Source organism: Pinus tabuliformis, chromosome J, assembly GCF_031772625.1.
Source record: "Pinus tabuliformis cultivar Carrire ecotype Pingquan chromosome J, CPIR1, whole genome shotgun sequence".
NCBI classification, from domain to species: Eukaryota; Viridiplantae; Streptophyta; class Pinopsida; order Pinales; family Pinaceae; genus Pinus; species Pinus tabuliformis.
This window is the reverse complement of record NC_142295.1, coordinates 42,500,300-42,521,363: the sequence shown is the minus strand read 5'-3', so window position 1 is coordinate 42,521,363 and position 21,064 is coordinate 42,500,300. Positions and strand designations below refer to the sequence as shown.

At 37.1% G+C, this 21,064-nt stretch overlaps 1 protein-coding gene across 2 annotated transcripts in view; it reads right to left on the bottom strand.

Annotated features, from left to right (window-relative positions):
• Window positions 1–21,064, bottom strand: part of LOC149225390 (ABC transporter C family member 2-like) — a 500,427-nt gene that overhangs the window by 397,538 nt on the left and 81,825 nt on the right. Inside the window, exons 1-2 of one of the 2 annotated variants that reach the window (XM_089377079.1) lie at window positions 6,672–7,191; window positions 4,694–4,872 (exon numbers count right to left, since the gene is read on the bottom strand). In XM_089377079.1, the coding sequence (XP_089233205.1) occupies window positions 4,694–4,872; window positions 6,672–7,010 (518 nt within the window). In that variant the 5' untranslated portion in view covers window positions 7,011–7,191. Of the gene's footprint in view, window positions 1–4,693; window positions 4,873–6,671; window positions 7,192–21,064 lie in introns of those variants that run through there. The other variant, XM_089377078.1, reaches the window with a different exon arrangement.

The following is a 21,064-nucleotide window of genomic DNA, read 5'->3' as shown; positions in this document are numbered from 1 at the left end:
ATGTCAAACACCATCATTGTGAGGGAAGACGTTACAAGTGAAGACAGTAGAACACCTTCCTCGCTAAGAGGGAGTGTTAGTTTTTGTAGCATCAGACAGGTGTTCTAGTCTTGATTTGTGTCAAAGAAGCTAAGAACAGGAGATCTTCAAAGCCTAAAAAAGGTTTTGTGAGATAAGTTTGTGAAACTTCTTAATTAAATTAATTAACCATCATTTAAACTTTTCCTAAGTCTAACTTAGAAAAATTAGTTAATTAATAATAATTAATTAAAGAAAGGTGAGAATGCTCTAGAAACTCACACGAATTGAGTTTGAGATGATATTAGTTGTTGATAACAACTTAATCATGGTCTTTGGTGAGCCAACGAGAGATTATAGGAGCAAGATAATGGGGATGGAGATAGACACATCAGGAGAGCGAGTTACTTTGTAGATCGAGCTATCTAGCTGCAAAGGTCGAGCAGGGAAGAAGAGTTCGAGCCAGAAGGGACGCAAAGGCAAGAGGGAAAAGAGAGCGATTTTCAGTGGATTTCCAGTGCCAAAGAGTGAGCGGCAAGAGGGTCGACTTATTCCTCGATGAGGCTACGCAAGGCTTACGCAGGCAGCTTCAGAGGGCAATTCAATTTCGCTGGGGAGGAGGTGGATTCATATGTTGGTCGCGGGGAAAATTTCCAGAAGGCTAAGCGAGTCATTTTCGGAGGCTGAGTTGGGCAGAACAATAGCATCAGTGCAATTCCACAAGTAGTACGAGTTTATCCTACGCAGAGGCTAACACAGGGGCTTTCGAGTGGCCCAGACATAACCATATTTGGAGCTAGGATCAATGTCAAGTGAGACAAATTGTCTCACTAATATTTTGGCCAAATTATTTTGCTGAGGATTGCCAGTTTGGGCATCCAGATATTTTACTTAGATTTCGTTGCTACATATAATAAAATAAACCCTCATCTGCTGCACCGGTTTTCCCAGTTGGGTTTTTCTGGAAACTTTTCTCCAAAAATATTGGTGTCATTTTTATTGTGTGTGTGCATCTCTTTTCTCAGTTCCAATTTATTTTTCGTAGCGTAATTTAATTGTGAAAAATTGCAGTGTGATTTGTTCATTGTTTGTTGTAGCAAATAAACTGCATAATTAATTAGTTAGAAGAATAAATTTCCAGTTGTTGCATTTCAAGGAATTTTCACAAAAAGGAAGGAACAGTTTGATGTGTGCATCAAAGAAGAGTCAAGACTTTTAGATGGAAATGAGGAGAGGAAGTTGTAAAGATCCTGATGATTACAATATTGAAACTTGTTGATTGGTTCGTTCCAGATTAATAATCAAGAGTTGAAGAGCATGAAGGCAGAATTGATATTGGAAAGTTGATTTGACTCTTTGAAAAATTACGAGGAAAAACTCTGAACGCATGTGCTAGCAGTTGTAATAAAGTTTGGCTCCTTGAAGATGATAAATGAACCATTTGATGACAAAATTATATGATGACTAACAAAGATCCAGAAAGGTCGAAGCTTGATATGATGTGATGTTGCTAGGAGTCGAGAAACCCTATCATGAAGATAGTGTGTGAAAGAATTAGAGTCCGTGAATTGTTTGACATCCAAGAAGGTCAAAGCTCAGGAACGATATGATGACACGAGAAGTCCTATAACTACTACTCAAAGATCTCCACGACAAAACATGTAGCTGACAAATGAAACAAAATGAAGCTTATGGTTAAGTCTCCCTGATTGAGACGGAGTGATGAGGGACACCATATTCTCCATGTGTCATGCACTAGACCAAGACTACTAGTTGTAAGTCTTAGTGAAGGCACTGGTAGGAAGAATGGAGGACTGGATAAGCATCTGGGACCAATAGTCCTTAAGGATTTGGAATCCAAGATAGGAAGTAGTCCCATGGACCAACACTCTTGAGGATTAGACTAGGTCTCCAAGATAAGAGTGGTCGAAAAGGACCAATATTCTTTGAGAATTAGAAATCCAAGATAAGAATAGTCTTAAGGACATACCTAGTGAATATCTAGATGGGGTATCTGCCTTGTGAGGCATGATGATGGTGTCTATAGTCATGCCTACCCAACATTGTGCTCTAATCTAGTGGAGAGATAAAGCTTGTTAGTCAAGGCCTTGCTATATTGCTATGTTGACAATGTTGGTCATGGTGTTGATGCTTGAGATGGTTTATCAATCCGAGTCTTCTTATGAGAATATTTTAATCTGAGTATCCTTGTACCTTGTTGTATAATTATGAATACCTCCCTAGTTAAGAGGGAGTGTTGAAAAATGTAACTAGGTTCGGTCTTCATAATTGTCATTGTACTAATATCATTATGTATTTCATGTAAAAAGAAAAAGAAGAAAAATAAATTTTATTTTTCAAACATGGGTTTCATGCTCAAGACAAATTATTACTTTATTAGATAGGCATGTTCTTCATGCTTCTAGGATTTATTGAGTCAAAGAGTCAAAGTCCTATTTGGACCTATTTGGACCTATTGTAAAGAAAAGAAAAAAATAAAAATAAAAAATGTTTCAAATTGTAATTTGGGTCAAAATTGCCTCTAGATGCCAAGTCGGCCCTACCTGTCAAGTCGGCTTTGCCCCAGAAGACATGTTTATTCGAACCCCTCTGGACAGTATAAATAGAAGAAGAGTTGAGCTCATTTGGACACACAATTGGCATAATATGTTCTAAAATTTTGCAAAATAAAGGAACTTCGAAGTCTGAAGTTGATTAAAAGAAGATGGGATTGGATTTGTGGTAGTTTTGCGTTGACACATCTCTTATTGAAGGATTAGTTTCTGATGTTGTACATGTTGTTGGTCTCTTACTGTTGATGGATTTGTTGTGCAGAAGGAGGGTTTGACTTGGCATCTAAAGGGTTGGAGTCTTTCTGTGGTCATGGGTCTTGGATATCTCACTTTGATCCGCTTTTATAAGAGGAGAATTTTTCTAGGTTTTTCCCTTGGAGGGGTTTTGCCTTGGCTTGGAGCCTATATCTTGTGTTCTTTGTGTTCTTGTGATCTTCATGTTTTTACATTTGATAATTGTTTGATGAAGAAGAACATAATAAAATTAATAAGAAACCAACAACTTTCACAAGCAATTATCAAAGAAAGAGAAATTTAATCTAATTTACAAGCCTCCCGATTTCTCAACAGAATATTGATATGATTTAGTATTGAAGCCTTCTCTTGACAGCCATTGAAAACAATAAAAAGGAGCTTTGTCTACAGCAGTGGAAATTCAAGATAAGATCTGAAGTCAAGGTTGAGGAAGATCATTGAACTGAAAACTCAATGGGGTCAAAGCAGACCTGTATAAGGCCTATGTTAAAGGTCAAATCATCAATAGCATCAATCAGAGGCATAACTTTGACAAAAGGAAAGGGCCGGACAGATCACTTGGTAATCAGTGGCAAAGGGCATCTTTAGGACAGAACACTTGGTAATCAGTGGCACACTTATGATCAGCAAACTTGAGGTATGAGACTTGTTATGTAAATTGTTCAGTTTAAGTAGTTGTTGAGGAGAGAATTTGTTAGGAGCCCTAAAGCAATATACAAGCTGTTCTAAAGTTTGGCAGTTGTAGTTTTGGCACACCATTGTACATCTAAAGCATACATCAATAGTAAGTAGTTTCATTAAATATCATTGAAAGTGGGTCATTATCCCTGGTACAGGAGCCCACAATTATTTCTCCTTTATATATATCAGGGTGGCAGGGTGGTGCTAGGGCAAGTTGGAGCTTGCAAGGTGTTGGAGCATCCTTTCAGTTGGAACTGATAAAACCATGGAATTTGAGCGTCCTTTTAGTTGAAGCTGGTAAAAGCAGGGTGTTGGAGCATCCTTTCAGGAGTTGGAGCCTCCAGATAAATTGAATGTTTTTTCTAGAGTACTAGGAAGTTGGAGCTTCCCATTCAGTTGAGGCTGAGAAATTTTGTACTCGTAAATTATTAGAAAAGTGTTAGGTGGTTTTTCTTCTGAAAGGGTTTCCACCTAAAAAATTTTGTGTATTGTTCTTGTGATGTGTTATTGATCTATGTTTTGATTTGATATTAATGCCCTTGAAAGTTTTTAACTAACTAGTTGAAGTGAAATACCGATTCACCCCCTCTTAATATTTCCAACACAATTATCAACATATTCATTTCCAAAAGAGCCTCAAATTATTTGAGTGATGGCACTTGCCATTGCTGAACATGATGCACATGTGCAAAGGGGATTTTCACATTTCCTACAGTTATGTACTACACCTATATGATTAACTGTGGCATAAAATATGCCTGTCATCGAGACGCCTTGATTAACAAAGCCACCCACAGTTGAAATGAAGGGAATCATAAGCAAAATAGCTCAACGATCTCACTATTTCACTTTGGCAATATCTACTAGCACTTTGTAAGTTCCATCCATAGAGATCTGCAAATAGGAAACTATATTTACTTTGAAAATATAGACTGAAAGTTAATATATAACATTGAATTTTCACATATTTTCTATTTGTTTGACTGGTTTTAAAATTACAGTAATTGTGTTTCACTATTTGTAATTAATTTTAATGATCCATAAAACATTACTCATGAAATCAAATTTAACAGAACCATGAGAGGAATATTCCTTGACCAACATGGATACTGACCCTTTAGAATTGGACTAGAAGTTAGAAGTCTAAAATGCGAGAGAGCTCTTACTTGTCACAGTAATCTTTGACAGTGAGTACAAGTCTCAGCAATGTAGCATCCCCAACAAGAACATAAATAACTCCAAACCGAATATACCATCTAAATTCCCTTATATAAATTTTGGTTTCGATAAAGAGCAATGCCAGCATAGTGCACCAAGTGATACTCTCGATTAGCAAAGTTACAACCTGCACAGTAATTACAAGTGCCATGATTTATTTTCAATAAAATACAGGAAAATCCTGTTAGTTAATGAAACAGATCATAAGCCTATTCACTCTTCAAACTAGATTTTGCATCAGCGTGCTGAACCCTGAAACATATTTCATCAAGCATAAAACTGTGGGAGGCTGATAAAACCCAACCACTCAGTCAAATACCAGATTATTGTCATTTTCCAAAACAAGGATTTGAATCAAAAATTTCTTATAAAACAATTAATTTGGGAATTTGGATAAAGTTCAAAACATCTTTTTTGAAAAAGTGATAGATTGATCTCAATAAAATTATTAGACAAAGACGATTTAAAGAAAATATTCCCTATTTAAACTTCCCTCTTTTCCCTTTTTCTTTGGCAGCCGAAGAAAAATTTGTTAAAGCAAGTGGGAGTTTTCAAGTAGTGAACAGATAATTGTGAATAATAGTCAAATGAAAAGAACTAAACAACAGCAATACACTTATCTGCTGATTTTTCTTGAAAAATTATTTAGATGGATATTTTATGTTCTTGGCCATTACAAAACTCCTTTCCCAAATTAAACATTATCCAATAATACTGATAACTTTGCACCAAACAATTACAACTTTTTGAGGGGTTATCAGCATGAGTTTGCAAGTAAATACTGATTTAGGGATTTCTTAATTTTAACTCCGACATAATGGATCAAATTAAGGTTATAATGTAGCACTACTAAATTAGTGAAACTGATTGTTCTAATACTACAGTTCCAAATGTTCTATGAGCTCTTTAGGTCATATATCTTAGAGCCTGTTGCTGCCTAATCCACGGGCTACTGTGGAAAAAATATTTAATTCACTAAGTGTGGGCTTGGGGGCAAGTCTCGAGTTGAGTAGTTGTCACTCAAATCTCAACTCCTCTGTCTAGGCTAACTCCTAGCAAAGCCAAGGGGTAATCCCTGAAACAATTAAGGCTGACTAAGCTATAATTATTCTAGGAATTAAATATATTACACAAGAGTGCATTCACCATCAACATACAATACGAAAGATAGATAAGCAAATAATCACATTATCCATTATAATGTTTAACAGTTGCATAACAAGCATCCTGCTTGAAATACTTTGACCTTGAAGCAGCATAAGACAAAATCCCGGCGGTATTTTATCATCAAGAGGAGGAGCATAATTCGGCAATTTCTGTAGCATAAAAGGGACTATTTCTTAAAGAAAAATAGAAATATTTTATCAAGAAGCCCACTTCTATAACGAGTTTTCTCTTTAATTTGCAACAGCAACAACTAAAATGATGAATTTTCGCTTGAATTTGCAAGAGTAATCACTAAAACTTAAAGGACGAATTTTCGCTTGAATTTGCAAGAGTAATCACTAAAACTTAAAGGACGAGTTTCCTTTTGAATTTGCAACAGTAACCACTAAAAAGATGAGTTTCCGCTTAAATTTGCAGCAATAACAGCTATAAGGACGATTTTCCGCTTAAATTTAAGGTAATCACCACGAAAAGGACGAGCTCGACCAGTTCCGCTCAAATTTTACGATAATAACCATGGCATTACAAGTTTTCGCTTAAAATTAGGCGATAGCCACGAAAAAGGACGAGTTTCGATATAAATTTCCCGTAATAAACACCAAAAAGACAAGATTCCACCTGAATTCAGTAATAACAACGAAAAGGACCAGTTTCCACCAGAACTCAGTAACAGCCAGTAAACGGCCGAGTTTCTGCATAAATTTACTGCAATTTCAGCAACACTGCCAGAATAAACCCGTTAACACAAGAAATACGCACCTCGAAGGGAGGAAGCGACGCCGGCCCGTCCAGATTAACAACAGATAGCCCCATGACGGCCCTAAACAACGGCTCGGCCGTATTATAGGCTGCGACCAGAGCCAATCCATAGTTATAATAGCGGGATTGCAGGCAAAACCTCTTGATGGACAAATCCTTCCGGATGAGATAAATCCTGTAACAAATTAAGCACCAAAGAACCAAATGCGACAGAGAAACCACGATGGTTTCAGTGGCACAGGGCGTGTAACCGCCGAAAGCACTTTTTACTAAGGTTATCCAGGCTCCGTTCGCATCAGGCCTGCAGTACCACTCCAGAAAAGGGGTTCCAGAAACCATTGTTGGGTAGAACGAGCTCGCATCAATTCCCGCTATATCCAGAAAGCGTCTGGCCACAGAGATATTTATAGTTAGAATTTTTGAAGGAGGAATGCTTTGACACTCAACTCTGACCCGCGTACTCAGTCAGGACTCGGAGGCTGAGCCGGGAGGAGCATCTGCTCGAGTCAAGTCAGCTCCACGATACTGTCCAAAAAATAAATATTTTCGTCCCTCGGTCCCACTGATCACATATTCCTTACATAATTGGGCGTATCGATGTCATAATTCATTTCGATCTATCACTGTAGTCACATCTCCGTAGGGTCGTGGAATTTTGAGGACCGTATATAAATTGCGAAGCGTCAAATTTTGATAGGCAAATATTAGGAAGTAAATGCATTACACCGAAGTCTAAAGTAGCCAATCTAAGCAAAGTGAAGCCGCGAATCAGGTTCAAATATTAGTAAGAACCAGCTGAATCAGATTCGAAGATTAGTAAGTAGTTGGATGAAATGCATTCCATAAAAGCCCTAAAAACTAGCCGAAGCATATTCCAAATCAATATTTTAAGATCAATTTTCGGTATTTCTCAATTTCATTTCACTATTTTAATGAATTTTAATTTTTTTTAATTGGTGCAGTTAATGTTGGAAAGTAATGAAGATGTTAGTTTGGTTTTAGGAAAATTATTTATTTATAAATATTTAATAGAAAAGTTTTTGTTATAGTAAATTTTATAGGAGTTGTTTTTAGTGTGATTTTTTGGATTTTTAGGTGTTGGAATTCCATAGAAAATTTTGAGGTGAAATCTTGATTTGTGTTATTCAAATTGGTTTTTTGACTGTATATATGGATTCAGCACCTTCAAAAGCCCCTAGAGAACTTTGATTGTGTAGGGGTTACCCATCAAGCTTGTGATTTCAATAAATTCCTGCTTGATTTTAGAGAAATTAGATCAAAAAAACCCACCAGAAAACTTTCAAAAAGTCTCACTAAAGGCAACTCGAATCTTATAATGTAATATTTTAAAATTTTAAATTATGTAAGTTTCATTTTTATATATTTTAGATTCATTGCCTACAAGTTATGTCATAAGGTTCATCAAACTTCAATCTTGAGGTTTGAATTTTGGGGAACCTTAAAAAAAAATTGAGGTTTAGTGAATCTCATCAAACCTCGTAGCCATTGACCAAGTCCATAGATCACAACTCATAACCTCATGCCACAGCGCAAGCTTGTAATCTATCTTTGCAATTTCCATGTTCGTGATAGCATTTTTTTTATGTTATTGATGTTGATATCTTACTATTTTATCCTATATTTCATTTTAAAGTTAATATGTGTGTGTGTGTGTGTGTGTGTGTGTGTGTGTATATATAGACAAACCTAATGGCGATCCTCATCAAGAAATTCGAACTCGAACCAAACATAATCATTTTCAAACCTGAACCATGTGACTTAGCCTACAAGACATAGAATAGATGGTGAAAGGATGTTTTGTTAAGGCACTCTGTGGTGAAAAGATTACCGGTTCAAAATCTTGTAGGCAAAAAATTAGCCATGCTAAGGGTTTGTGTGGCTCAGACCAAGTGTGATCTTCAAGTGATTTTGATGGCTTAGATGCCCCTAGGCCATGGCTACTCAAGCCACAGGTTAGGTGTGTCAGTGATCTCAAGACTCACATTATCTAACAAACAAACAAACAAACAAAATAGATTTGCTATCTTTAATTTATGATTTGCATTTAAAAAATAAAAATAAAAAATATGAAAATGAAATAATAGACATAAAATACATACCATCCACACAAATGAGCACAAAATTTATCTTAGGAAACTTAATATAAGATAAAACCCAATTAGAAGGTGAAGCTTATGCTCAACTCTCTTTACTTTACTTGTAAAATGCACATACAAAGGAATGGGAACTTACTATGGAGCTTATATATATATATATATATATATATATATAGATATATATATACTATAGCTTGAATAACTACTGCAAAGTCCTCCTTCTCTATTATGCTCACAAAATACCACTCTCAAATGTTTCTTTTTTAGCTATGGAACAAGATAATGCTAAAGAATAGAACTCCTCCTAGCGGCTCAATATATAACATAAACTAATAACATGTTGTTGCTGCGACAAACACCCTCCAAAATTTTGCCTATACTTGAATATTGGAGCCTACTGAGAATCTCGTGACCGATCGTTCCATAGTCACTTCTTGGTCGATTGATGCTCAGTTAAGTCTTTGAGCTTCCTTCTTGGATTGTAAGTGTCGAAGTCACCTACTCACACATGCTTAGTCCGTAATGAATTCATGAGTGCATTCCTTCGCACAAAGCTTGAATAGGCCTAACACAGTCCATCAAGATAGTGTCTGTGTAATATTCAATTCATGTTGACAGTCAATGTGCATTGTCGTTCACAATCTCTCAATTTTGACTGCGTTTGTACTTCTATTTTGATGGGCTTTTCAAACTGTCGTTTTTGCACACCTTCGTTTTTGCGAGTGTCATTTTCATGTTTTCAACTATCGCTTTTTCTTGCTTTCACTTTAATTAGTGTCGTTTTCATGTTATCTTCACTCAAACATGTGTCATTTTCATTGTCATTCGCATATCGCAAGTGTCGTTCACACATTTCTTTTCATATAGCACATGTCGTCTTTAGCATGTTAAGTGTCGCTAAAGAGACCAAACAGGTAAAGATCCCTGAGACTAGAACCTCGTCTCAAGGAGCTTCTACTCTGTGAACTAGAAGTCAAAAGAAGGTAGAGAAGACCTCTCCCCCTATTCCTCAAATGCCTAAAGTTTATGCTAAAAGGAGTGACAGGCTCAGAAAAGCGCAGCAAACCCCTCCTCCTCCTACTGAAAATCCTCCTATTGAAAACCCTCATACTAAGAACCCTCCTGCTGAAAACCCCCCTGCTGAAAACCTTCCTACTGAAAGCTTACCTACAGGAAGCCAATTGCCAGAGAAAACTAAAAGAGAGATGATTGAGCCCCATGATGAAGAAATTTCAAATAAGAAAGAGCTTATCCTGTTTGAGATGTTCAAAGGAGGGAAAAAAGTCTCATACTAGACCCCGGAACAAGCTTAGATTGAACATCATGATACTATACCCCGGAACAAGCTTAGATTGAACATCAATATCGAGATCCTTGAGTGATTTTGACGGCTTAGATGCCCCTGCGTCACGATTTCTCAAGCCATAGGTCAAGCCTAATGTAATATCTGGATAACTAAAACAACTTCACACACACACACACACACACACATATATATATATATATTATTTTAAATAATAATATTAATAATTATTTGACACTTTTATAAAAAAAAAACATTTTAAAGTAGCATTGAGGGTTAGCTCAATTGGTCAAGTCCTTGTAGTTAACGTATTTTTGTCATTAAGAGGCCATGGGTTTGATTCTCTTGACGAGGTCAAGTTCCGTGATTGACGAGAAATGATCCCTTTGAGTGGATCTGCCCGGTATAAATATTCCATGAATGTAGTTATGATCGAGTCGATAGGAAGTGATCTCTTTATATGGATCTGCCTAGTACAAATATTCTATATTCTATGGACATAGTGATGATTAAATCGACGAAAAGTAATCCATTTTATAAATTTACCTGTACAAATATTCCATAAACATAATAATCACCAACTTCAAAAATCTATAAATCACATAAACAAAAAAACATTTTAAATCCTAATAAAAATATATTTATTACATATATGATATATATTAAATCTATTATTTAATTAAAATATTTCATCTATTTTTAACATTTACACTTATGGTCCTCATCCAAAAAAATCAACGGATAACCAATATATTTGTTCAAATACAACGTATACTTAATGATTTTACGCTTTAACTTATTTGATATTTCATCAAAAAAAAAATTAAGATTTAAAACATATAAATAGATTTTTATATATTAAATAAATATCAAAATATTTAAATTATATAAATTACGTAACTTAAATTTAAGTTATAGTTATATATAATGATGATGATGGTTAACGTCCAATGAGACCAAACTTTGGTCTATTGGACCTAAAGAAACAAATTATTTAGTTTGATTTAAGATTTTATTTCTATGCTCAAAAAGCTTGGAAAGAAACCTCCCGAGCTCACTGTAATTTTGACAACGAAAAGGCTAGGAAGGTCAGTATTGCAACAAAGGTTTTGAAACTGAGATCTAATGTGGTTGTACACGGGGCACTCTAGGAGGAAGTGATTTTCATCCTCGATGTTTGTATTCTCACAGAGATGGCAGAACCTTTCCATCCATGGTGTTTTAGGAACTACCCAACGACCCGTTTCACTATGGAGCTCATGAGAATTCGTTCTAAACTTGGCTATATTAATTTTCTTCTTTGAGCTAGTTAAAACAAAGAGATACTTTTGATCTTCTAGGGTGGGGTTGATGACCTCCATATAATATCTTAATTTTCTTTTAGTTGCTAAATCTTTCTCACACCACATTTTTTCTTTGAACTTAGAAGTAACAATATTTTTAATGTTATTAATGTTTTGCAATGCAACATTCTCGTTGATCTCCCAATGGTTTAACCAGAACCTGGTGTCTTTATACCAACCTCGTTTCAGCCTTAGGTGGTTTTGGCTGGAATTTAAAGCTAGCTTAGGAAGTCTATGATCTCCTATGTTATTGAGTTTGTGCTTGTACAACAGAAACTTGGTCATAGCTAGGCTCTCGATAGGGGAAAGACCCACTCCTATAAGGAGAATATGATAGGGTATGTTGCTTTTAATTTTGAGGTTATACGTTATAAAACGCTTCTGGATTTGCTCAATCTTTCTCTAGGATTCTCTAGAGATGCTACAACCCCAAACCTCACATCCATATAAGATAACCAGAGTGATTAAAGTTTCAAAGAGGAACTTCTTTCTATCCCACATTACGAGGTTTTCCATTTTACAATTATTTTCAAGACCAAAATAAGCTTTCCATCCCCCATTAATCCTTTTCTCAATGTTATAGTTCCAGTTGAGCTTGTGATGAATATCAATTCCTAGGTACTTGTAGGAAGACACTTCCTCCAAGTTACTATTGTCATACATAAAATTAGCGTAAGTTTCCTTCTTGGATTTGACAATCATAACTTTTGTTTTATCAGTGTTAACAATCACACCCATGGTAGAGCAGAAATCCTTAAGAAGTATAAGTTGCTTATCAAGATCAGATGGGCACCTTGCGAGAAGAACAATATCGTCAGCATAGAGAAGAAGGATGATGACTATCCCAGCTAAGATCGTGCCAGCACATCCCGCTTCCTCTAAACAACCTTCTAGCTTGTCGATGTAAATGCTAAATAGGGTAGGGGAGAGGGGCCAACCTTGTTTAACTCCAATATTACACTTAATATCTTTCGACCACCCCTCATTGCTCTTTAACTTGGCAATTACATTCTCATATAACCTTATAGCAACAGCTCTCAACTCAAAAGGAACCTTTAGCTCTTCTAATCTGTTTTAAAGGTTATTTCTAGGAACCGTATCGAAAGCCTTTCTAAAGTCCACAAAGCAACAAAAGAGATTGGATTTATCATTGCGACATTCCTCCACAATGATCCTAAGTGTAACGAGGTGGTCTGTTGTTGAGTGCTGCTTTCTAAAACCCGCTTGGCCTTTAGCCCGCTTACCTTCACTTTCAAGCCATATGCTCAACTTCCTTTCCAAAATAATACCATATAACTTGGCTAGGAGAGGGCTGATCATAATTGTCTGATAATTAGAGGGGTTATTTGTATCCCCACTTTTAAAAATACGGATAATGAGGCTTTGAGTCCATGGTTTAGGGAACCCTTGCTTGACCACTTGATTGAAAAGCTTGTGAATGTGGGGGATGAGGACAAGACCTCCAATTTTTTAGATTTTCGCCTGGAAACCTTCAATGTCCTTAGCTTTCCCATTAGCCAAGCGATTAACCCCAAAATCAATGTCTTCTAATGAGAAAACTTCTTTCGTTGTTTAATTTAATTTTTTAATTTTTATTTTCTTTTAAATCTAATTTCCCAAAAAATCAAGATTTCATATTATATAATTTTTCGCGAAACCCCACATATATATAAGATTGGGTGAGAGATTTCATATATATATATTTATGTATGCATTGTTTAAATATTACAGGTTTTGAAGATTTTGGCTAGAATTAAGCTTTTTTTTGTCAAATTTTGATTTTTGTTGTTTAAAAATAAGTTTTGACTATATATATGGATTCAACACCTTGAAAACCCCTGGAACACTAGCATTTTGGAGAGTTCATAACTTAAACTTTGATCCCAACAAATCTCTATTAAATTTTGAGTAAAGTAAATCAGAAAATATATTGTAAAAACCTCTACGGATAAACTACTACTATATATATACCAACCTAGATCCATATTAACTTCAGTCTATCAACGGCCAAGAGGGATCAAATCTCTTGAGCTGCAAATCTCTTTTATCGTGAAAAGAGATTTGATCCTTCTCAACGCTCTCTTGAGATGCAAATTTCTTTGAGCTGATAGGCTTATTCTATAGCTCAGTATCATGTGTAACCCTGTTCATCTGTCGTCAAAGTTGAAATTTTTCTCATGTCGACCAAATAAAAATTTTTAAAAATTTAAAAATAAAAATAAAAATAAAATTACTATACAAAATATTTAAATAATGTTGGTTCATAAAAAAACTTGCATGTGAAGAAATTGGATCCCTCTCGGCTCATGTTAGATCTGTATTTAAGATGGATTTATGTTGGTTTATAGTGAAAATAGATTTGATCTCTCAGAGCTTTGTAAAATTGGAGTTAAGATGAATCTATGTTGGTTTAATCCCCCTTTATATAGGCAATATTCCACATAATACCATGAGTTCTCAATACGATGAGTCATGTTTTATTTAATTTAATTTTTATAGAATTAGTTTTATTTTGAGAGAATTAAAATGTTTACATTACATTAATCTTTTTACTTAATTTTAACTTGTTGTAATTTGATCGTATCAAATTACAACATTTTTTCCATATTAAACTAAAAAACACCTCTCAACACAATAAACAAACTTATAAAATTAATAATAATAATAAAACAAACAAACTCCCAGATCAAAACCCTCGAAGAAACCTCTCTAGGCTAATTCCTCTCGAAACTAGCTTTCGTGTTGGATGCCTCTCCCATGAATGAATCTTTAATATGTAGAAAAATATTCAACTTCTAGAACGAATCAAAGAATCCCCTAATTAACGCTATTAGGTTTTTTAAATTTATTTATTTGGTTTTAAATTTTTAATTATTTATTTTGTTTTTTAATTATAAATAAAAATAAAGTTTAATATTTGAATAATAATAATTTAATTTTAAGGAGGAAGTTGGAGCGGGAAGGGTAATTCTATGCCTCGACGGAAAAAATTGGAAAAAATATGCATGGGTTGGGAGAAGTCACAAATAACAGGGTGGAAGAACTTGGCTTATGGCAAGGATTGAGACTGGCTCTTAACGATGGAATCACTCATTTATCAGTTTTTGCCGACTCCCTTATAACTATACAAAAATGCATTAGGTGACCTAAAAACCAGGATTGTGATCAAAGTCCAACCATGCAAAGAATATTTCTTACACTAGATAAATGTGAAACTATATAATTGTTTCATATAAAAAGGGAATTCAATAAAATGGTAGATGAACGAGCCAACAAGGTCGTCACGCTGGAGCAAGGTCCTTTAACTAAATGTCTAGTGCCATGATCCGAAATAAATGCATCACCTCGAATTGCAGGAGCAACTTAATGCAGGGTGAGACAAACGTCCGAAGGAATAAATGTGGTATTAACTACTTGGATCAGACAACATACCATAAAAGGATAGAAGACAAGACTAATACATCATCCCCCAGGTGGATAATTGCAGTTAAGCTTGAAGGACAGCTAGAAGGCAAGTGCCATGATTTAATGCGAAGGGGAAGTGAAGAACTTATTCACTCACAATTTGAGGAGGAAGATCACCGACCATTCGTGCAGGAATTTTCCTCAGAGAAGGAAGATATGGAAAAAAATCAATTTTTAGGAGGAGCATCAACGAGAGACATTGATCTTGAAGCAACATTCGGGACTATCAACTTGGAGTTGATCACAGCTATAAGGAGATGGATGATCAAGGCCTTTACCCTATGGTTAGTCACTCATCCTGTTAGACTCAAAGGAATGGCTTCTGCATCTAGAAACCGTGTAGGAGACTCACCTAAGAATTCTTCTGGAGCTTTCAAGCACAAAATTGAGCAAATGATATCACGCATAAGAGGGAAAATTATCTCTGAAGCTAGGTTCCATTTTTCACTAGTGATGAGTCAGTTAGAAAGTTTGCGGAAGGATATGGAAATAGTGCAGGTTGCCTCGAACGTAGTCATGACAAAAATTGAGAATTTGGACCGTAGGGTTGAAAGCTCAAGGGAAAAGGTGGAAACAACGGTCGTCTCAATCTTGAGGCATGCATTTGGGCTTGGGGAGGATGGCAACAATGAGTAGGGCAGTGGCGCTCAGGACGACCCTGCTTAGGATAATGTGGCTCATCCGGATATTCAACATTTAGTCACATAGTTAGAACTGGAGGACGTTAGATCGTCAGCAGAAGATGAGGCAACAAAGATGGACGAAACTAGACAACAGACGCCAAATGATGCTGACTAGTTAGTTACCTAGTTTTCTTTTGAATGCAATGCAAATACGTAATGTGTAATGGGATCTTTTGGCGATTATATAAGAATAATCTAGTAGGAAAAATAGGCAAGAAATCCTCGAAGATTTTATGCCTCTCGCCATAACAAATTTGCAGGGAGATGAACATATTGTTGCTTATGAATGTACTCGTTAAGGCATAAGTGTCCTGCACAATATTGTTAAGGTATTAGATTTGATCCTGGGTCTGTCTCCTATTGTTAAGGTCTCCTATTGTTAAGGCATAAGTTTCCTGCTATTGTGCAGCCAATTAGATTGTTAAGGCATAAGTTTTTGTCTCCTATTGTTAAGGCATAAGTGTCCTGCTATTGTGCAGCCAATTAGATTGTTAAGGCATAAGTTTCTGTCTCCTATTGTTAAGGCATAAGTGTCCTGCACAATATTGTTAAGGTATTAGATTTGATCCTGGGTCTGTCTCCTATTGTTAAGGCATTAGTTTCCTGCTATTGTGCAGCCAATTAGATTGTTTTTTTTTTCTCGCTAAAAAAACTAATCTATTATATACAGAAACAGTAGTAACATTACAACCATGGAGTTTCATCCCCAGAGGCCCGACTTTGGCCCTCTAGACTGTAAGATATCAAAAGAGCCACCTTCGCAGAGGTGCCATAACTAGCCAAAACATCCCACGCAGGGGTTCCAGTTTCTTCAAAACAGAGCAACCTTTTCAAACTAGCCAAAACATCCCACGCAGGGGTTCCGTGTACTTCAAAAAAGAGCAAAAATTTCAAACTAGAAAGCCCGCCCAGGGGCAGCAGATAGCCAACAACATTTTCCCACGCAAGGGCTTCAGAAAACAAGACACAAACATGCCCTAAACAAGACATAAACCGAGAGCCGAAAGCCGAAACAGAACCTGAGTGATGCTGGAGAGGGTAATGCTGCACAGAGGACCAGCTACTCCTCCGGCTGCTCTTCGACGATCGGGCACCACCCGAATTCTCCCAATTCCTCCGCTGAAGGGAGGGGGTCCAATTTGACGTCGTCTTTCTTGGACGTGGACGCCTCCCAAGGCTGGGGAAGGCCGGGAGTCTGTTCTGCTTCCTTTCCAGGCATGGCCTGGTCAAATTCTGGCCTTTCACCCTGTTGCTTCCCCTTGCCGCGGAGATCTTCGTTGTCGGATGGAGCTTCCTCCAGAAATAATACCGAGACATGGGCGTTGATACGGGGCCTGTCAATCGAGCTGTTGAAGGTAAAAATGGCTGAACCGAAGGCTGGCGAAGGCACTGAGTCAGGATCAGGGCTGCTAGAGTCCAAGAATTTCCTAGGTTGAATAGGATTGGCTGTAGAAGAACGATGGCAACAGCAGCAACAACAATGGGGGTGAGGAGCTTCCACAGAAGGCTGAGAGGACCCTCCGCGTGCAGAGCCTTGACGGCTGAGTAAACGCTGTCGAGGCCTGACCATTTTTGCCTGAGCGTCGAGGGTGAAGAGCAGAGCGGGGTGGGGAGGCGGAAATGACAAAGAGGCGAGCGGGCAACAGGTAAGGATCCAGAGGCGTAATTGACACAGAGGCCCCTCAAATTTGAAATGATATACCTTAGGCAGAGAGCCGAAGACCAGGCGAGGAATGTCAGGTGTTGAATCCCGGAGAGCCGAAGACCAGGCGACGTCCAGACCGCAGGATGCCAGACGATGAGCATGGAGCAGCATTTGCTGAGCCCCTTCATCATCTTTTCTAGCCATTGCAACGAGACCTCGAACCCCGGACACCTTAACTGCTTGATGCAGTCGAGCCTGCGACTTGAATGAGGCAATGAATGCCAACCTGCAATATGCCTTGCCATATATTCCATGGCGGCGAACAGGCATTGAATGCCTTCCTTACAACTATGGCGGCACATGTATGTCATGTGGCTCGTCATGGTTAGCTGTCGTGTCACCCGCATCCGGGAGTGCAGCCAATTAGATTGTTAAGGCATAAGTTTCCTGCTATTATGCAACCAATTAGATTTGATCCAGATTTGATCCTGGGTCTGTCTCCTATTGTTAAGGTATTAGATTTGCCAATTAGATTTGATCCAGATTTGATCCTGGGTCTGTTTCCTATTGTTAAGGTATTAGATTTGATCCTGGGTTTGTCTCCTATTGTTAAGGCATAAGTTTCCTGCTATTGTGCAGCCAATTAGATTTGATCCTGGGTCTGTCTCCTATTGTTAAGGTATTAGATTTGATCCTGGGTCTGTCTCCTATTGTTAAGGCATAAGTTTCCTGCTATTGTGCAGCCAATTAGATTGTTAAGGCATAAGTTTCCTGCTATTATGCAGCCAATTAGATTTGATCCAGATTTGATCCTGGGTCTGTCTCCTATTGTTAAGGTATTAGATTTGCCAATTAGATTTGATCCAGATTTGATCCTGGGTCTGTCTCCTATTGTTAAGGTATTAGATTTGATCCTGGGTCTGTCTCCTATTGTTAAGGCATAAGTTTCCTGCTATTGTGCAACCAATTAGATTGTTAAGGCATAAGTTTCCTGCTATTATGCAGCCAATTAAATTTGATCCTGGGTCTGTTAAGGATAACTCTCCTGGAATCCTGGGTCTGTCTCCTATTGTTAAGGCATAAGTTTCCTGCTATTGTGCAACCAATTAGATTGTTAAGGCATAAGTTTCCTGCTATTATGCAGCCAATTAAATTTGATCCTGGGTCTGTTAAGGATAACTCTCCTGGATTGTTAAAGATAACTCTCTAGATTCAAAAAAAATAATGATTATTATATATACACTAATATTTACATCACTCTCTACTGTAGTTGAATCACCCAATCACCCCCTATATATACACTAATATTTACATCACTCTCTACTGTAGTTGAATCACCCAATCACCCCCTATGGTGAAAGGAAAGTGAATCACCCAATCACCCCCTATGGTGAAAGGAAACGTGTTGTCATTTCTATTTCTTTTTCACCTTCCAACCCATTTAACCTAATCTTTACATCACTCCGACACTTGTTCAATCACCCCCTATGGTCAAAGGAAACGTCTTGTCATTTGTATTTCTTTTTCACCTACAACAGTAACCATGATTATTATATGTAAACTAATATTTACACCACTCTGGGCACTATTTCAATCACCCGCATGGTCAAAGGAAACGTGTTGTCATTGCTTTTCACTAACAACGGCGACAAAGCTCATACCATACAGAAGAATCTACCTCAAAGCTTTTTCCAAAATCAACTTACAAAGACACCTTTTCAAACTCCGATGCAATCCGTGATAACGTGCGGAAATCTATGCATCAATCTATGTAACAAAAGTTCAAAATGGATAATTCAGAGAACTGAGTTCTATCTACGATTCTAATGTCTTATGTCTTAGTGGTGTAGGTCAGTTGGTCGCGAACGTTAAAATGAAGTAGCGTAGAAACAAGACATTGAAGGTTTAATTACCTGTTCCTCTCGATTAAAAAAAAATAAAAAAAATTCATAATGGATACAACAATTCACTAATCTGCTCAATACTTCTGGACTCAAATCATCAATTTGCTGAAGATCGTTTGATTGGCCTATTCAAAGTTCAAATTTAATTTTAACACCTCCGAATCACTAAATTTATACGGTATCAAAATACGTTGAACTTTTTGGTGGCAAGGAGCTGCGAAAATATTTTCTTGTTGAAATAATCTTCTCGGTAATGGCTTTCAAGTATGTGGTGAACTTAAGCTTTATGCCACAAATTTCCCAACATTTAGAGCAACACCAGGTTAATCTCTTAGAGCATTACTTTTGACAAGAGATTATAGAAAGGACAAGTTTCAGATTGACCAATAACCACTAAAAGGATGAGCTTTCGCTTAAATTTACGGGAATCATCGCTAAAAGGGGAAGTTCCGGATTAAATTTACGATAATAACTAATGAAAGGACTAGTTTCCACTTAAGTAATTTATGGTAAGAACCATTTTAAAATTTAGTTTTTGTTCAGTTGTAAATGTATGGTTGATTTGTGTGGCTTTTGTTTTTGTTTAATTCAAATTTGAGGGTGGGAACATTGAGGGATAAAAATTGTGTCACGGAAAATTCAGGCTATAATCTCGCACAATCATAGTGCAACATTCTACAGATAGACAAATAATTATTTCAGCCAACATTAAGGCTAATTCAATATAAACTTAATGTTATTTTCAGAAAACATTGGACTTGAAAACAAAAACAAAATCCTCTGAATCTGTCATTGACACGAAAGGAAGAGTAACCTGAAATTTCCGCTTCATTGTACTGTAATGACTATTAAATTTACAGAATTTTTCAGCAGCGGCGCAATAATAAATTCATTAACACAAAAACTACGCACCTCAAAGGGCGGAAGCGATGCCTTTCCGGCCAGATTAACAATCGATAACCCCATGACGGCCCGATAGAGCGGCTCGGCCGTGTTATAAGCAGCGAGCAGAGCCAATCCATAGTTATAATAGCGGGATTGTAACCGAAACCTCTTGACGGAAAAAACCTTGAAAACCTTCTTGATGAGATAAATCCTGTAACAAAGTAAACACCAGAGAAACAAATTCGACACAGAAACCACCAGCGTTTCAGTGGCGCAGGGCGTGTAAGCGCCTAAGGCACTTTGTGCGAGGGTTGTCCAGGCGCTGTTCGCCTCGGGTCTGCAGTACCAGTCCAAGAAAGACTTTCCAGAAGCCATGGTTAGGCTAAACAGGCTCGCATCAATTTCCGCTATATCAGAAATCCGGGGTGTATTATACCGGAAAGTTTTAAAGGAGGTGTGGTTGAACACGCGTACTCGGACTGGTTGTTGAGCCGCGCGGACGAACTTGACAGAGTCAACCCTTTCAACCAAAGTGGAAGAATGCAGGTTTCGTTTTCGTCATGCGTTTTCAAAATTAAATACTCTTAAACCCTGGTCCCATGGAGCACATACGTCCTTTGCATTTTCCCCTTGCGCTGGACCTGATGAGAAAAATGCCTGTCGTATATGGAGTAGATTTACGTGGACAACGATAAATCAAAGCGCTGAGACCAAAGCGCAATTCTAAATTTCATGATGCTATTTCGATATGAAGTTGTTTGTCAAGTTTCCCACCGGCAAACGTTATGATTTTTCAGTTTTTAAATGAACCAACAATAAAAATTATATATAACTTTATTGACCGGGCTTCTAGTATCGTGATTTTTCACTTAAGAAATGCATTCTCTTTGCCCGACCCTACCAGGGGCTTTTAACTATCGTCATCCTTTACGTAAGTGTTGTACTCTTTAAAGTGGAGTCGCCCGTTTCAGCGTATTTTGCACCTCAAAGTCCACACCAACTCTATCACTATTTTTATTTTATTGTTAAATATATTTTTATTAAATGA